The sequence below is a fragment of the Lithobates pipiens genome, unplaced genomic scaffold, assembly GCF_037356315.1.
Source record: "Lithobates pipiens isolate NorthernLeopardFrog02 unplaced genomic scaffold, aLitPip1_a1.2 Scaffold_10, whole genome shotgun sequence".
In the NCBI taxonomy this organism is placed as follows: Eukaryota; Metazoa; Chordata; class Amphibia; order Anura; family Ranidae; genus Lithobates; species Lithobates pipiens.
This window is the reverse complement of record NW_027507686.1, coordinates 167,273,816-167,293,086: the sequence shown is the minus strand read 5'-3', so window position 1 is coordinate 167,293,086 and position 19,271 is coordinate 167,273,816. Positions and strand designations below refer to the sequence as shown.

At 39.9% G+C, this 19,271-nt stretch overlaps 2 protein-coding genes across 2 annotated transcripts in view; both read right to left on the bottom strand.

Moving 5' to 3' along the window:
* Nucleotides 1-10,866, bottom strand: part of LOC143935518 (phospholipase A and acyltransferase 2-like) — a 143,594-nt gene extending 132,728 nt beyond the window's left edge. The window contains exons 1-2 of the mRNA XM_077459464.1: nt 10,750-10,866; nt 2,032-2,155 (exon numbers count right to left, since the gene is read on the bottom strand). The gene's annotated coding sequence lies outside the window, so the exon portion shown is untranslated. The remainder of the gene's footprint in view (nt 1-2,031; nt 2,156-10,749) is intronic.
* Nucleotides 2,279-10,820, bottom strand: LOC143935510 (uncharacterized). The gene has a single exon (XM_077459442.1). The coding sequence runs from the start codon at nt 10,818-10,820 to the stop codon at nt 9,801-9,803; it is 1,020 nt and encodes a 339-aa protein (XP_077315568.1). The 3' UTR covers nt 2,279-9,800.
* Nucleotides 10,867-19,271: the final 8,405 nt, after the last annotated feature.

Genomic DNA, 19,271 nt, shown 5'->3' with positions numbered 1-19,271 from the left:
GTTCAGTTCCTCTGCACTGTGTGCAGAACTCCATGCTGGTCCTACAGTAGTAATCGGGTGCTCCTTTTAGCATTTAGCCTGCCAGTGCACATTATCATGTGAAGCTGGCTACACCGTAGTAGGGTGCAAATCAATAGGGCCTTGTACGCTGACAAGTGTATTCCTTGAAGGTTTTTAGACCTTATTTCAGGGGCATATAGGTACACTAAAACCCATGTACACATGATTTGAATTTGCATAAAAATACATATTTTTAATTTTGTATATGGGTGCAGATTACTGTGTGGTACCTCAGAGGAGCATGCAGTGCTTTTTATGCAAAAAAAACAAAAAAATGATAGTTATAACGAATAAATGTCACCTTTCTTCACTTTAGAGTAAAATAGGAAAAGGAAATCTGACCTGCTTTCAGAGAAAGCATATAATCTTCATCCTTTCCCATGCAAAAGTTGTTATTTTCCCTTTTGAAATTTCAAGGTATAGTTGATAATATATAATATTTGATAATTGCAATGTGACCATAATGAAAACAATTCTCTACTTAAAATTATAATGAATAAAGGATTATAGGTGCATTCTATGACAAAACCTACCCAATTTAGCCAGTGTACCCTTTCCCTATGGTAACATGGTACTCTATAGATAGGCAGGTATGGGAGAGCTGCTTGTATACCTCATTCAAGGCCCTGCCTCTTTAATGATCTGACAAGATGAATGTTAACATGGACAGCAGCAATAAAACTGCTCAAGCAGTTCCATAAGCTGAACACTTATATTTGGGAAAAGTGCAGCTTCTGACAGCATATATGAGCCATACTATTGGAGATTTTCAGACTTCATTCAATTAAACTGTGCATGTTGGAGCATTCACAATTTGAAATAGCCAATCAGTACTTCAGATCATTGTAGCGGATCTCTGAGTAGGTTTGCAAATGCACTACATGGCCAAAAGTTTATGGACACCTGACCATCATACATATTTTATTGCCAAAAGCATGTGGAAACCCCTCAAAAGTATTGCGTTCAGATTCTTCAAGTGAAGAGTACTGTTAATGCTACAGCATGTTGTGTGTCTGTCCACACTTGTGGCAACAGTTTGGGTAAGGCCCTTTTCTGTTCCAGCATGAATTTTCACATATCTGGGTCCATAAAGACATTGTTTGACAAGTTTGGTCTGAAGCAACCTGAGTGGTCTGCCCAGAGCCCTGACTTCAAGCTTACTGGAGATCTAAAGGATGAATTGTAAAAGTTGACCGCAAGCCAGGTCTTCTTTTTCATCATCAGTAACCTCATTCAGCAATTATTGTGGCTCAATGGGTACACATTCACATAGTCACACTTCAAAATTGTGTGAAAAGTCTTCCCCAGATCAGTAAAGTCTGTTGTAACAATAGTGGTTTTGGCAGGCATAGCTCCAGTGCTCGTGGTTTTGGATTGGGATGTCCAATATGCTCATATAGGTTTGATGGTCAGGTGTCCACAAACCTCTGGCCATATAGTGTAAAGCATTAAGCAGCAGGTTCCCTAAAGACTCACCCACTTTTAAAGCAAGTAATAGAGAACCAATGGTGGCAACCATGTTTCTATGGTATGCAGTATAACATGATATGCTTATTCTACATGATGTGCCTCTTAGAGGCTTGAAGTAGCATGTTGTGGAAAACATTTTTAAACTTGCAATATTTAGGATGATATACATCAAAAAATAGCAAAGGGCTTACAGTGATAGTTGTTTTTTTTCTGAATACACCAAATGTAATGTGTAAATAGAATGAGGTAACAGAAGATTTAGGTGTGTCTCCCAATAGGGCTGGTGGCCTATTTAGCAAATACTACATTACATGATCTATTATCTTTGAATACAATCAGTTTTATGATGACCATCTTATATATACAGGTAATTCTGGGATAATATAGCCTGTAGTTTAGCAAAATGTATGAACAGGATGGCACTGCAACTCCTTGTGCAGAACTGGTGGTAAGAGAGGTGTAATTAAACATAATTAACAGTGTAGTGACCTGTTTACTCACCTTTCAGAGCCTCCCACATACTCTCTTCCCCCCTCTTGTTAGAACCCAACTTTATCTGTTGTCTATTTCACGCATTCAACCATGATTTTGGGGGGTTAAGGGGTTAAAAGTTTTCGAGATTTGTCTGCAAAAGAAGACAAAGGGGTAGGTTGTTTTCATCCATCTTTTCAAGCGGAGAAAGCGTGGACGAGGCGGTATAACAGCGGAAGGGTGTGGGTGAGGAGCGGCACGGATTCTTCAAACAAACTTCAGTACACAACTCAACTATTTAATTACAGAATCAATTATCACATTCCACTTGATATTCAACATATTTAATGAACAAGTTGTTTGTTAAGGTCTGTTCATTCCTAATCAGATTCATTTTGCTTGCATATATATCAATATGCAGCATGACTAAATATGATCTAAAGAAGAAATATCTTTATATTGCAAGTAAAAGTCAGAAGCCCATCTGACAATACAGACACAATTAAAGGGCATTTTTTAAACTGAACTTATGAGAAGAAGCAATTTAGATATGAGCGGCAAAGCCCCTAAATTAAGGATGGCCATTTTGCTTTTACCTAGAGCTGCTGCGCAAAACCCAAACTAAAATATTATGCAGAAAATCAAAAGTTTAATACTTAGTGTATAGCAGTGTAAAAATGTTCTCAACCAAGTTTAAAGTAATTGGTTGTAAGCTAAACAGAAGCAAGCAAGCTAGAGGTACTTTTGTTTTCTTTGAGTTTTTCTACTGTGAGGGTCTGCCATTTTCCTATGCTAAGACAGCTGACTATCATGTGAGTCATGTGATTCTGATGCATGGCGGTGAAAATATATTTTTATTCACTTGTACACAGCAACTATTAAACCCTTGAGTTCATTCATTTATTTGTGCAGCTTTAAAGCTAGACTATCGTACATACACAAATAAAATTCCACTTTAACAAATTTTAATTCAAATATAAACCAATTGCTATGAATAAAGCAATGAGCTATGAAGGTTATACTTTTTATTTTTCAAGGCAGATCAGTGAAATTTTTAGCCCACATTTATATGCTTCATTCGCATTAATACTGATTCAGCCCATAAATTCTAGATGCCACAGTTTAGTTATTGAAAGAGAAGCTGTTTAGGTATTTATTGTATCGTATAATGTTGTGAGATATTAAGCATAAAATGGCAACCCTTGTATAAGAAACGTGAATCCTTGGCATTTAAGAATGAACAGCCTTGAGTTCACAAGCAGAAAGGGGAAGGAAAAACAGCTGCAGGAGGAACAGTGAAGAAAGTTCGACAGAAATCGGATGCAATGTCATATTGATACTAGGCAGCGTCACGAGAGGAAAAGCACCATGTGTTATCTTCCAGAATGACATCTTTATTGCATCTTATCATCCGAGCCTTGTGAGTAATAGACAATTCTTGTTCAGTGGGAGGGAAGAAATGGGACAAGGAAAGGGAAGGAGAGAGTGAACCTGGTTCATAGACAGAGGGTAGCAAACAATTTTTTGGCAAGACGTATAATAGGTAGCGTTAGTTTGAAGTTTAAGTAAATCAGGTTGACTCTTGATAGAAAAGGTGTTACAGAAATAGAGCATGCAGGATGTACATCCAACTGTTAAATTACCCTGTGGTCTTCTCATATTTTTCACAATATTTTTTTTCATCAGTTTGCTGTCCACCAGTTGAAATTGAAACTAAACTCTTTTGAAAAAAACTGCATTCAGGTAGGCTGTTTATTGCAGAAGAGACATTGCATGACTCTTCTGCAATAAAATAATCCTACCTGCCTCCTCACAGTCTTCCTTAGGTTGTACACTACTGCGCATGCTCAGCTCAGTATACATTCCTGCACTGTGCTTGTGTGCCGGGATGAGTAATCTCCTGCACAGGCACAGAAGTTATATCAGTGCACGCTAGCCAATCAAGCAATGCCAGCACTGTCAATGGACCTTGTAGTCATCAAACCACTGGAACGAAGGTGAGTATTTCGGAGTTTAGTTCCATTTTAACTGTGCATTTTTACCTTTCAAACTGGACACAGAGTCCGAGATACCGTGGGATCAGTTAACTGACTTTTCTTTTAAAATTCCTTAAATGGGTTATCCATTTTGGGCCACCTCCACTCTTTAGAAGTTATAACATATAAAAACTACTTGAAAATGTGCTGCCGAATTGCACTGTTTTATGGTTAGAAGCTATCAGATTTGAAGCATCCATGCTGTCCCTAGGACTCAGACTGATGGAGATGATGGACTTCATCAGGAATACTATGTTACATGTCTAATCAGATCAAGCTGTCACTTAATTTCCAGCTTGGTGGAAGTTTCCAATATGACTTTGCTATCAACCATCATCTTTTGTTTGTGGTTCAATACATAAGATCAAGTCAGTAGGGATTAACAAAAAGCTCTAACTGAATGACTGTAGTTAATATAGAAAGTATGGAGTTAAGAGGGGCATTGCACTAAAAAGGATAGACCCTTTAAGGAAAAAAAAAAGAGAGGTATTTTAACATGCAATACCTCGATTTAAATGGCTAGCATGAAAACACAATCATGAAGCTTTACTCTAATGCATATTTAAAATATCTGATATTGCCTACAAAATCTTTATTTTGTGAAAACCAATCAACTAGAGCATGCATCAAAATGTGCAAATGAATAAATATACATTATTTCAAACTAGTTATGTCTAGTTAATCTATTTTAATAGAGCTATTTTTAATACACCTATATGTTGTGTACTCAACACATAAACAGTCTATTACTTCTTTATTGTATAAGCTAATGTTATACATCTTATGCATATCAACTTTTTATAACTAACTATACAATGCTAGAACTCTCTACATTTAAACGATTACTAAAAGTTACACAAATTGTGAAAGGAACACTAGTCCTATGCATCACAATGGAAGTAAAGTTATCTATATCTTTTTAACATAATGAATAGTGCAATGGGTTTACATTTTGTTAAAGGATTACTATAGCTAAAACTGTCCATATTACTATATGAAATATACATTCACAAATATATTTGTATTGGCTTCTGTGCCTCCAAACAACATACTGTATGAAATTGAATGTGCTTTTACAATCACTATGCATTTTGTTGCTCTCAAAGCTGTAACACTCAAGTAATCTTAAGATTTAGAAGTGCTTAGAAAATTAGGCCTTTACCTAATAAGGTAAAGAGCAATGAGCAAAGTGCTGTAACCCATAGCAACTAAAATAATTTCAATATACTGACTACACTAAACAACTAAAAGACAATTTAAATTCCGCTATGGGTCCCATTACATCATCACTCTTTTCACCACACTGTTAAATAAAGGCATAAGAACGAATAAGTCAAACTGCCTCTGCTACAGAACAGTTTAGGCACTTGTCTAATTTGCTAAGTGTATAATCCTGTTATGCACATTAACTTTGAAGGATAGACTCTATCGCAATCTATACAAACAACTGTATATTGTGCTACCATCACTTTAACATTTCTGACACTAGTTAATAAATTATAAGAATATACACATTAATAAAGCTACGTGAACTCTACGGTGCAATTATTGCAATTCTTCATCAGTGTTTTATGCACTCTTACAATTCAAATTTACAACCTTCTTGTTTTTAGCAACCATATTGAGACTACAGTTTCAGTGGACATTTTAATTAAGAAATTAAAACTAAACCGCTGTCTTCACCTGTTAATGTATTCTTCTTTTTTCAAATTGATCGTTATATTTGGCTAACTGGTTTAAACTGCTATAACTTTAACTGTTATAATTGTGTTAGTTTTGGATAGAGTAGAGAAGGGTTAAAGTGGAACTTTTGTCAGAAAATAGAGTTCTACTAGATCACTTCAGGCTGGCCCCTTTTGTAGGTATAGCTATATAAAACATTAAAAATAAGTGTCTATACCAGTCTTTCTCAAACTTTTTACCCCCAGAAAAACCCCTAAAATAATTTGGGGGTCAGTAGGAAAGATGCCCCTTACTTTGGTGGTCAGTAGGAGGTTTGAACACCCTCAGAATGCCACTTGTACGGGCTGGCTCTACCAAAAGGTCAGACAGCTAAAGCTCAAGGAACCCCTAGCAATAGCTGGAGGAACCCTGGTTAAGAATCACTGGTCTATACTGTTTAAAATACATTAATACACTGTCTCACTCTACTCTGGAGATGCTCAGTTGACTTATATTTTTAGGCACTGCCGAGTTAGTAGAGGCCCATCTGCTGACAGCCTTAAAGTGGAATTAAACCTTCTATCCTTTACAGCCAAGGAAGCTGCTTCAGTTTGATCTGCAACTGCCATGGTGCTGCACATGTCATAATTTATGACACCAGACATTTCATGGTTTGACAGTTTGGTTGAGGACACAAGCAAATGTGACAGTTAGCAATCCCAGCATTCCAGGAATGTAACAATTTTTTCTTTAAACCATTAAATCGATGGGTTCCACTTTATGATTAACTGCTGTTCAGGGACTTCGGCAAAGTGGAGCCTCTGGCACAAATAAACAGGAGCAATGCTGAAGGCAATTTACAGTGCACACTGATTTTGGTAGCATAATTTTTAATGTGGAATGCACGTTCCTTGCTAAAGAACATTATTTTTTTATCAGGTTGTTATGGGTAAAGTTCCACTTTAAAAGCCAACATCAGTTTATTTTTTTGATATTTGTGTCTTGTTGGGGAGATTTCCCTTTATTTCCTTTCACTGGGATGCAACAGTAAGTGAGAAGAAATCTACACAAAGAGAGGGAATACACTTTTAGCCAGAAACCAGAAAAGATCCCCCCATTGTAACCCCTTCTTCTTGTAACAACTCTAAAATTGTGACAGTGGCCACCAGGATAAATAGAGGAGGTCATTTCACCAGCAAGGACATAGACAGTATTAAAAAAAAGTTCTAATATTTCCCCACTCTATCTTAAACAAAAAAAAGTGCTGGTTGTACAATACATACACTTTAAATAGTGTTTCTCATAGTACAATAATCTATTAATTGTTTTCACGAATCATATTTGAATATCTGTGTTTAATGATAAACTCTTTTTGCTTGTTAATATTGTTTAGTACTGTCATAAGTAAAAGTATTGGATCTGTTATCCAGGACCCTGTTATGTAGAGCGATTTCATAAATAACTGTGATTAATGGCTGTTTTTTTATTGAAATGTCACGCAAGCTGACATGACCAGTTTGCACTGACTTAAAGTGGATGTAAACCCAATCTCATCCTTTCTAAACTACTGCAATAATGGTTATCTAGAAGGATATACATGCCTCCTGCATCTGTCAAGTGTCTCCCCTCTGTCTGCTATGAGACCCGAAAAACTGCAGATTTTGTGGGTGGGTCTGTTTTCCAGGGCTCAGTGGGTGGAGTTGTGATGTCAGTAGACTCCCCGCCCACCTCTACACCCCCCTTATCAACATGCATTTTCTCCTGTGTATTTCTTACAGTGAACTTCTGCTACGATCACTAACTCGCAGTCAAACCCAGAAAAGTCCCCACATGACTTCAGCATGCCAAATCATGCTGAGTTGTGGAACAGCCAATCCTTGCAGAGCAGCAGAAGAAAGGAGTGGGAGGGAATTAAAAAAGAATGCATGTCTCCTAGGCTAGTACACGAGATATGTAGATCACCTGTCAATCACAGGCAAGGGGGAGGATTTGACAAAGTTTTTCTCTGTTTGTCAAGATTTATCTCACCGAACAATAAAAGAGGATTGCTCGGAGATGGAAAGACTGGGTTCAAATGATAGGAAATCTTAAACTCTACATTATGACATAAAAAAAAATTTGCGGGTTTACATCCACTTTAATGTGCGGGGCAGCAGTAAGGGATGTAGAGGGGACACTGGAGTGTCTTTTACAAATTGAGTTATTTTGGAACATTTACCAGTAATTATTTTTTTTAAATCTATTTTTTTACTTACTTGTTGCTCTGAAGTTTGAGTATATTTTATATACACATTTATAAACGCTCCTTATAGCAATCACCTGCATAGCAGAGAATGTGATTGCTTTTCCCAATGTAACAGCTGTTTAGATAAGCTGAGTTGGCCATAAAGAGAATTTATTGGTTTTGGTCAGATCAGACTTGCACTGTGAGAGAAGAACAATGAAGCACAGTCACTGCTTTGTAATACTAGGAGGGAAGCAGAGCCTGTAATCGAAATGAGCATTTATGGCTGCCCCATGTAAATATAGTGTTCAAACTACTACAGAGGATCATAGGTCCTTAAAAAACAGATAGATATTGATTAAAATTATTTACATTATGCCAATCACATACTGTATGTTAAACTGTAAAAAGACTACAATTTTCTTTTAAAGAAGCACTCCATTTAGGGCGATGTTAATTGTGGCGAATAGTAATCGATGCAGCTTGTGCATAAAATTATGATTGCCTTCACAGCAAATGTAAAGATCCAGCTCTGTGAAGTTCCTTCTATGCTACTACAATCTACCATATTTTTGCACATAAATGAATTGGCATTCCTGCCTCCTGTTGACACGAACGATTGCTCATTCACTATGTCATGGAGAGTCAGTATTTTGGATCTGTCACAATACGGCAGTGAAAACTGAGTTGGCAAATCTCAGAGAGGGTGCCTGGCTTCAATACTAGCAAATTTATAAACGATCATATGATACAAAACATGTGCTGATAGCCCACTGGCAGTCATTAGAAAAAGCCCTGTATAGTGGAACTGTACCAGTTTCCTATATGAGAGCCACAATGGAGACCAAAGTGAGCAGTAGCATATGCAGATATGGATGGAAACCACCAGAGGACATTCAATGTGCTGAATCTTCATATCAGGAATGCAAAAGTAAATTTTATCTTCCATGCATGCTGCCCCATTACCTTCCACCCAATGCTCGTTTTAGTCTTTATAGAAATGTGAAGTCCTTTAAATTGCTGTAAGCAACTTGCGCTATGAAATATTCACACAATGAGGACCACAGATCCAATACTGACCCCTATCACAGACTTTACAATCTGCTATTGAAACTTTAGAAATCTCTGCATTATATGCTTTTTCTAGAAAAGCATTTTTGTCCTTGCTATTATCCTCTCCTTCCTGTATGTGAATGATCTATTGTTAAAATCGTATCTTACATTCCTTGTGTCATATAAAAATACTAGCCGAGAGGTTCAATGTACGGCTATTGCATGACCTACCTGTGCTGAAATTATACAGTCTTGAAATTTTTAAATTTGTTCTTCTGTTTTTAAGTATTCATTAGTAACAAACTAAAGCAAAAGCATTCCCAGGTAAAAGGTAGTCTATCGCAGAGTACTGCTTTCCACTCGGACATTTTATTATCTGACCTGATCCTCAGTGTTACACACAGGAATCTCTATAACATCAATATGATTTCATTGTTATATGTGATAATATTTTTCACTAAATGCATAACCAAGATAGAAGTTTGTGAAGGCAAGTATGAGATATCCATGATTGATATTGTTAGGACTCCTGTTTTTCTGATTACCATCTGTTGTCACACAATAACTCCTTAGTACGGAGAGACACGCTATAGTATTGGCCTCTCTAACTCACAGTATAAACAAACCATTTAAATGATTATTTACGTTAAAATTGTGTAGTAATCAGTTTCCCATTTGCTGCTTCCCTGTCCCACGTCATTTTCACAGACTGACAGGTTTTAATCCCACCAGTTACTGAACTGTGATACTTTCTTTTCATCTCCCTGTATAAGTTTAATAAAGAAGTAGACTGGGAAAAGGGAGTGTAGGTGGATTTGTGTAGCTTAATAAGTTTGGCTGTACTGGCCTGCATACCCGTTAGCATATTTCTCGTAGTACTCAGCGGGACTGTAACCTGCTGCTCCCAAGCTATACTGAGAGAAAGCAGAGGCGTAGGCTTGGCTGTAACTCTGGCTGTAAGCTTGAGATGCTCCATATGGATCAGCATACTGTGCCATAACAGCTGCTGCTGCTGCTGTCCTCCTGCCAACAGGACTTCTGTCCCTGTACGCTGCGGGAGCCAAGGCTGCGCTGATTGATGGTGGGGCTGGTGCAGCAGCCGCTACGGGAGCAGTTGGAAGGGTTGCAGCAGCTGCAGCTACCACTGCAGCTGGAGCAAGGGCTCTATCATACGCAGCACGAGCTCCAAGCCCACTTCTGTCGTAGAAATCATACGTGTATCTCTCATAGTACTCCCTTTCATACCAACAGCGAGGTGAAAATGGTGAGAAAGAAGGTGGAGGTTGTGGCAGGCGTCCACGATGAAAGTAATAAGCAGGTGGTGGTGGAGGAGGTGGAGGTGCTGTTTGGACTGCAACTACAGCTGCAGATGCTAACTTGGAGCTCTTTGGGGCATTGTTGCTCTTGGACAGAGTAACAAAGATCTTCTGGTCCTCCAGAGGTGTATCATTAAGGTGCAAAATTGCATCCATGGCTTCTCTTTCCTTGGCCATGTGTACAAAAGCATAATTCTTTACTATATCACATTCCACAACTTTCCCAAACTTCTCAAATAACTCCTTTATTTGGGATGTTGTCGCCCTGCTTGAGACATTGCCCACGTATATTTTGGTGGCATTGCGAATCTTTGACGTTGCATATTCCACAGTAAGATGGGAGCCATAGAACTCCTGTTTGTGCAATTCTCCAATGGCACGGTGAGCATCCTGCTCTCTTTCCATGTGGACAAAGGCATAGTTTTTGAGAATGTCACATTCATTCACCTGACCATACCTCTCAAAGAGCTTCTTTAACTCTTCAGGGGATGCGGATGGAGAGACGCCACCAACAAAAATCTTCACCATGGCTTGGGGATAGTGTTTGAGAATATCCCAATGCTGTGTCCCCCTTCTAGTTAAAAACAAAACAAAATGATTAGACAATTAAATTGTACTCAGATGCTCTGCAGTAAAATTATTTAATTTAGTTTGGCTTACTGTAGTAAGTAGACAACCATAAATATAAATTCTAACAATGATTTTTTTTTCTTTCTCTGCTTTCTAACCTCCGCCCAACCCCTCACCTCCAAACAAACAAGTCGGTAAGTACACATTAACATGGCTGCAGTGGTTTTCAGTGAGACAAATTTAACCTGGCATGTCGAGTTTGGCAAGAGGTGCCACTTTTGAAACTCCCCCACTGGCATTAAATAGTCCACAGGCTAATCAATTAGTTTGCTGTTGTGACACCTTATTTTAATGCTAAATCACCCCTCTGGCTGGGAAAAAACTGTCAAAACAAAAAATGGCATTCAAGAGGCAGCACTATGACTGTTTGAAAGAGGCCTTATTTGCTCATTTTGATCTGTTATATACTACTAGTTTACAGAACGTTGTCAGCCCACAACAAGACTTAGTAGCTAAGGGCATAAGTGCATATCTGGCAGACCAGCAGGTACTTTTCTGTACTTGCAAGGTCTTTAAAAGGATAAAAATGTGCATGTATTGCAGATTTGTACTGCATGTCTTTTTTTTGCCCTGACAAACAGAATTCAATAAAAATATATTTTGAGCCATCATTTCAAAGATTACCCAAAAATAATTTCTTACGTGATTTACATATTCCATTTTCTTGCTGTTCCATTATTTTACAATCTATTTTTATTATTATCTATATTTGTAGAATCTCCCTTAGTTGGCTATTTGTTCCTAGGAGAGTTTGGTCATCACCCCTATTGTTGTTTAAATAAGAACGCTTAGCTACATAAAGGGGTTGATTTACTAAAGGCAAATAGACTGTGCACTTTGCAAAAGTGCAGTTGCACTCTGCAAAGTGTAGTTGCACATTGCAAGTTCAGTTGCTCCAGAGCTTAGTAAATGAGGTAAAGCGTCACTTTGCAAAAAGTACCCAATCACATGCAAGACAATTTTTTACATATTTATTTTTTCTTGCACATGATTGGATGATTATACTCAGCAGAGCTTTTGGTCATTTGCTAAGCTCTGGAGCAACTGCTCCTGCAAAGTGCACAGTGTATTTGCCTTTAGTAAGTCAACCACAAAGAGTCATTTAAAATGGAAATTTATTCAGAAAATTCAATCCTGCTTGATCACTTCAGACTGGCCCCTTTTGCAGGTATAGCTATGTAAGAGCAGTGGCGGCTGGTGAAGTTTTAGGACAGGGGGTACCAGACCACGTCCTTCCTTTTTGACCCCTCTCACTTCTCATAAGCACTACCCCTTATAGAATCCACCCACTCCGTTCCCTCTATTCCATTTGCTTCCACACATAGTTTCAGGAGTATGCAGCTCAGCACCACAGGACAGAGTATATAGCTCAGCATCACAGGACCGAATATACAGCCCCAGCATCACAGGATAGTGTATACAGCTCAGCATCACAGGACAGAGTATATAGCTCATCCTCACAGATCAGGGTATATAGCTCAGCATCACTGGACAGAGTATATAGCTCATCCTCACAGATCAGGGTATATAGCTCAGCATCACAGGACAGAGTATATAGCTCATCCTCACAGATCAGGGTATATAGCTCAGCATCACAGGACAGAGTATATAGCTCATCCTCACAGATCAGGGTATATGCTCAGCCTCACAGATCAGGGTATATAGCTCAGCCTCACCGATTAGGGTATAAAGCTCAGCCTCACAGATCAGGGTATATAGCTCAGCCTCACAGATCAGGGTATACAGCTCAGCCTCACAGATCAGGGTATACAGCTCAGCCTCACAGATCAGGGTATACAGGTCAGCCTCACAGATCAGGGTATACAGCTCAGCCTCACAGATCAGGGTATACAGCTCAGCCTCACAGATCAGGGTATACAGCTCAGCATTACAGATCAGGGTATACAGCTCAGCCTCACAGATCAGGGTATACAGCTCAGCCTCACAGATCAGGGTATACAGGTCAGCCTCACAGATCAGGGTATACAGCTCAGCCTCCCAGATCAGGGAAATCTTGACTAGACTTTGCTGCTGCAATGAAGTTCAAAGATCAGATAGTACTGCCTGCCAGAGGTGGCTGTATATCAAGATTGGCTATATAAGACAGTTGTGTGTGACACATTTAACAGCAATTGCACTCATATTTACCAAATCTTGTGATACAGACTCCTCTGCTATGAAGTATTGCCTAATCTTTGCTCTTTTCCACAGCAGATATCAGATATGCATCAGGGCTTGGCTCTCTGGCTGTTGTGGTATTTGTAGTTCCACAATAATAATCACTTTTGTGTCAACTTTTAACACTTTTTTGTGGCTTTGTTTTGCACTAATGAGCAAACACGACCCTCAGAGTGATCACTCCTTCCAGTGATGTCGGAAACTCTCGCACAATATCTTCAATTACACATAGCAGAGATTAGGTATTCGCTCATCCAACAATGCAATGCTTGGAGCCTAAGTCATTTAAAACTAGGACTGGGCATTTTCATCAGAGGAGCTTGCCTACCTCTATTTGCATATGGTTTGGGAGAGCTATTGGCAGTCCTGAAAGGAAGATATTTTGTAACAAGAATTGCTGTGTGCTTATGTTTTATAATTTGAGTTCTCCACAGGTTAATTTAGACCATCAGCTTATTTGCTGTGTGTGCTTTTACAAAATGTTTATAAATATTTCAGGATCCACAATGCTGGTTTCTATAACCCTTCTGGTTTGCTGAGCAGTTACCCCACCACAGCCCGCCCCCCCCGCCCCCCGCGGCTAGTCCGGAGGTGATTACCGCTCGTGTGGCAGTGCTCTGCTCCTCTCCTGTAGTGGCAGGGCTCTCCTCCTCCTCTTCTGAAGTGGCAGGAAGTGGAGGCCCTGATGTGTCTCCGGCTCCTAAGGCTTCCTCCCCATGTCTCCTCTAAAGTGGTAGGCATACAATAGGATTGGCCGGCGCTTTGGCCAGTCGGGAGGCAGGTCTCACTGACCTGACTCCTGATTGTCGGGGAGTGTGAAAATAGCAAAAATTAATTCTCTACCGTCACACAACAGGGCGGGATTGGGACGCAGTGCTCTGCACCCCAAGCCCACCCTATTTTGAAGCCTATTAGAGCCTCTGGCTCCAATCACATGCTTCAAAATACACACCCCCCGCCTATCCCTGCCATAGTAATTCATGCACCCGGTGTCTTGAAAGGGGCCAGTCACATGGATAGGGAGGGTGGCGGAGGTGTTAGGGCGGCCCATGCGCCTACAAGGCCGCCCTTGTGTAAGACATTAAATATAAGTGCATGTACTGTTTAAAATCAAGTAATACACAGGAGATAATTTACTAAAGGAAATAGGCTGTGCACTTTGCAAAGTGCAGTTGCTCCAGAGCTTAGTAAAGACTTCACTTTGCAAAGAGTACCCAGCCACATGCAAGGAAAAAAAACTGCATTTTTGCCTGCACATGATTGGATGATGGAAGTCAGCAGAGCTTCTACTTATTTACTAAGCTCTCGAGCAACTGCTTTTGCAGAGTGCAACTTCACTTTGCAAAGTGCACGGTCTATTTGCCTTTAGTAAATCAACCCCTGTCTCACCTTGCTCTGTACATGCTCAGTTGCTCTCTATTTTAGGAACTGTGAATTTGTAGAGGCTGATCTGCTGACAGCCTAAATATTTACTGCTGTTCAGGGGCTGTGGGCTTCAGCAAAATGGCAGCCTCCATCAAGAATAAACAGAAGCAATGCTGGAGGCAATTTACAGCACACACTCATTTTGGTAGCATAATTATTAATGTGGAATGTACTGTATGTTCTTTGCTAAAGAACATTATTTTATCAAGCTGTCATGGGTAAAGTTCCACTTCAATAAAGAAAATGCATGTACTACATCTCATTAGTAGTCCTACAAACTTGTTTAACCACTTCCTGCCCAGCCTACAGCAAAATAACAGCCGGGCAGTGGTTAAGTTATCCTGACTGGGCATCGTATGACGTCCAGCAGGATAACTGACAGTGCGCGCATGTGGGGGTGCACATTGTGGCAATTGGTGGTGTGGTTTGTCAGTCTGACACACCGCTACACTGATCTCAGTAAAGAGCCTCTGATGGAGGCTCTTTACCACGTGATCAGCCGTGTCCAATCACGGCTGATCACAGTGTAAACAGGAAGAGCCGCTTATCGGCTTTTCCCCACACACGTCTGATAGACGCGATTAGAGGATAGCCGATCGGTGGCTCTCCTGACAGGGGGGGTCTTTGCTGATTGTTTATCAGCACAGCCCTTCCACACTGGACCAACAGGGATCCTGTCAGGACCACCAAGGTGCCCACCACACATTAATGAGTAGGTATGCCCCTCATGGCTACCAGGGATGCCACACAGTTCCCTAAAAGATGCCAATCCGTGCCCACAAATGGTGCCTGCCAAGGCCCACTGTGAATGCCTGCCAGATGTCTCCTCATCAGTAATGCCCAGCAGTGCCACCCATCAGTGTCCATCAGTGCCACCTACCAGTGCCCATCAGTGCCCATCCATGCTACCTATTTGTATCACCCATAAGTACCCATCAGTGCAGCCTTTCAGTGCCGCCTATGAGTGCCCAGTGCCGCCTATCAATGCCCATCAGTACTGCATACCAGTGCCACCTCATCAGTGCCACCTTATCAGTGCCCGTCAGTGAAGGCGAAAACGTACTTATTTACAAAATGTTATAACAGAAACAATAAAAAACATTTTTGTTTCTAAATTTTCGGTCTTTTTCTATTGCGCAAAAAATAAAAATGCCAGCAGTGATGAAACACCACCAAAAGAAAGCTCTATTTGTGGGAACAAAATTATAAAAAAAATTTGTTTGGGTACAGTATAGTATGACCGCGCAATTGTCATTCAAAGTGCGACAGTGCTGACAGCTAAAAATTGGCTTGGGCAGGAAGGGGTGAAAGTGCCTGGTATTGAAGTGGTTAAACAGTCAAAGCATACTTTTCATAAAGACACACACAACTACAGTGCCTTGCAAAAGTATTCACCCGCCTTGGTTTTTTACATATTTTGTTACATTACAGCCTTTAGTGCAATGTTTTTTTAATCTGAATTATATGTGATGGATCAGAACACAATAGTCTAGGTTGGCGAAGTAAAATTAGAAAAATATATACATAAAACTATTTTTCAGAAATTAAAAACTGATAATTGGCATGTGCGTATGTATTCACCTCCTTTGTTATGAAGCCCCTAAAAGCTCTGGTGCAACCAATTACCTTCAGAAGTTACATAATTAGTGAAATGATGTCCACCTGTGTGAAATCTAATTGTCACATGATCTGTCATTACACATACACACCTTTTTGAAAGGCCCCAGAGGCTGCAACACTTAAGCAAGAGGCACCACTAACCAAACACTGCCATGAAGACCAAGGAACTCTCCAAACAAGTAAGGGACAATGTTGAGAAGTACAAGTCAGGGTTAGGTTATAAAAAATATCCAAATCTTTGATGATCCCTAATGGAAAGAACATGGCACAACAGCAAACCTGCCAAGAGATGGCCGCACACCAAAACTCAGGGACCGGGCAAGGAGGGCATTAATCAGAGAGGCAGCACAAAGACCTAAGGTAACCCTGGAGAAGCTGCAGAGTTCCACAGAAGAGACTGGCGTATCTGTACATAGGACGATAATAAGCCATACTCTCCATAGAGTTGGGCTTTATAGCAGAGTGGCCAGAAGAAAGCCATTACTTTCAGCAAAAAACAAAATGGCACATTTTGAGTTTGCGAAAATGCATGTGGGAGACTCCAAAATGTATGGAGGAAGGTGCTCTGGCCTGATGAGACTAAAATCTGACTTTTTGGCCATCAAAGAAAGATCTGTGTCTGGCGCAAACCCATCACATCACATCACCCAAAGAACACCATCCCCAGGGCTGTCTTTAATAATGATTGGACCCTGGGCAAACATTTTCTTGGGGGGGCCCCCCAATACAATTTTGCTCTCCACCTGCTCTGAGACATACAATAAATAGCAGCTAGACTTAAAATTGGTTTACTGTATCAGATCAGGCAGCGATTGCAATTGGTTGCCAGAGGTTACAGTGTATCATTATCCCTCACTGGCTGGTTGCTAGAGGTTACAGCACACATTATGGCTCGCTGATTAGTTGCTAGAGGTTACACTACATGATTTCTGCTTGTTGGTTGGTTGCTAGAGATTACTGTACAGTAATACTGCTCACTGCAGGGGGCATGATATCCATATGAATGCTGCCTTTATTTACATATCTATGCCTTAGGATGAAGCTATTTACATATGAATGCTGGGTATTTAAATGTAAACACAAGGCATGCAGGTGAGTCATCTGTACACAACAATAGGGCAGAGCTGGGCAGCATTAGTAGCAGCAATTCACACTGAGATATCAGGACATAGCAAGGGACTAAAACTTCAAGGGACAAGGGAATTTAAACTGGGATAGTTGGCAATTATGAGGCAGCTGCTTTGGGCCCCAAAACAATGACAGGGCCCAGGGCAGCTGCCCCTTTTGCCCTGCCTTAAAGATGGCCCTGACCATCCCCACAGTAACACATGATGGTGGCAGCATCATGCTGTGGGGATGTTTTTCAGCAGCTGGGACTGGTTAACTGGTCAGAGTTGAGGGAATGATGGATGGTGCTAAATACAGGGATATTCTTGAGCAAAACCTGTACCACTCTGTGTGTGATTTGAGGCTAGGATGGAGGTTCACCTTTAAGCAGGACAATGACCCCAAACACACTGCTAAAGCAACACTTAAGGGGAAACATGTAAAGTCCAGGTTGTGAGGCAACAAAACACAAAAAATGCCAAGGGGGGTGAATACTTTTGCAAGGCACTGTATGTTAGCATACACACAGATTTTCTTACTAACTAATGTGGTTTACTAAGCAGCACATGCTCCACTGTGTGAACATATGCCGGGTATGTAACCAGTCCACTAATAAGAATTGGAATTTCTTTCATGTTTTGGGGGCATCTGTTTAACTCTTTTGCATTCTCCTTTCATGCAGAAACAATATATTGAAAAACTACTAACATGCTACTATCAGCATTTTTGACCCAGTTTTTTTTCCTTATGAGCTTATGAAAATGGCTAGTGTGCATGGAGCCTTAGTGAAGGTTCAGTTGGTTGTAGCAGTAGGTGGCCTTGCTGACATCACCCGGCTGAGCAAACTTTGACTGAGAAAGTTAGATAAAAAGTGACTACATCCAATCAGCTGCAATATTTGTTTAATTATTCTGACAGTGGAGGGTGTGATTGTCAGAATACAATAGCTGACATGCTATTTAAGCTTGGTTAGGGTAGTCTATAGATGTCACACCTTTTCAGTGCATTAGCGCATGCGTATTATATTGAGCATCCAATTCATTTTATATGTTCCATTATTGCACAGGATTTAACTGACCTTCACCTTCTTTTTCAAAACAGCATCCTACATGCACTATGTACCACAATGCACTTCTGTGTATTGTGGTACATGAGGGATGTGCTTGTAGTGTCTTTCAAAACAAAGGGCATTGTATCAGGTTATCACATTTTACTGCAACACAAACGTGTAAATCCTGTCTAATGTTTCCAATAAAAATAAAATATGAAAAAAAAAAAAAAGATCACTGTACAGTCCTATTAAGCAGTGTGGAAATGTCATGTCTGCCCAAAGGCATATTTACAATTATAAAGTATACTTAGACAAAGTTTAACACATACAAATATAAAAGACACACACACCAATTCCCACACTAGCAAAAAAATAATATTATTCAATAAACACTAATACATTCTAAATATCACAGACAGCTGTGCAATACACTTGTATAATGTAGGTAGATTATTAACCAAGAAACTCTAGCGCTATGTACGACATAAAAATGTACACACCATAAACCATAAAGTAAATAGCAATGGAAATTTTTTTTAAAATGTATGGTGTAAAAATAATACTGTATATGTAACAGTTGTTGCATCCTGGGTTAAATCATACTATTTTGGTGTCCAGAAAAAAAAAGAATTATATATATATAAATATATATATATATATATATATATATATATATATATATATATATTGATATTGATTACTCCACTCTAGATGTAACACCAATTTACAAAAGATACTCCGGTTCTCCACTAAAAACTAAGGCCGCGTACACACGGGCGGATTGTCTGCCCAACTAAGTTCGTCAGACAATCCGACAGACAGTCCGTTCAAAATTTGAATGAACGGACTTGACCACACACGATGAACAGACAGTCCGCTGAAAGCGTGCGTGATGACGTGTACAGCACGTACGACGGGACTAGAAAAACGACGTCCTATACACTGCAATGCAACCTTCGGCCGTGTAA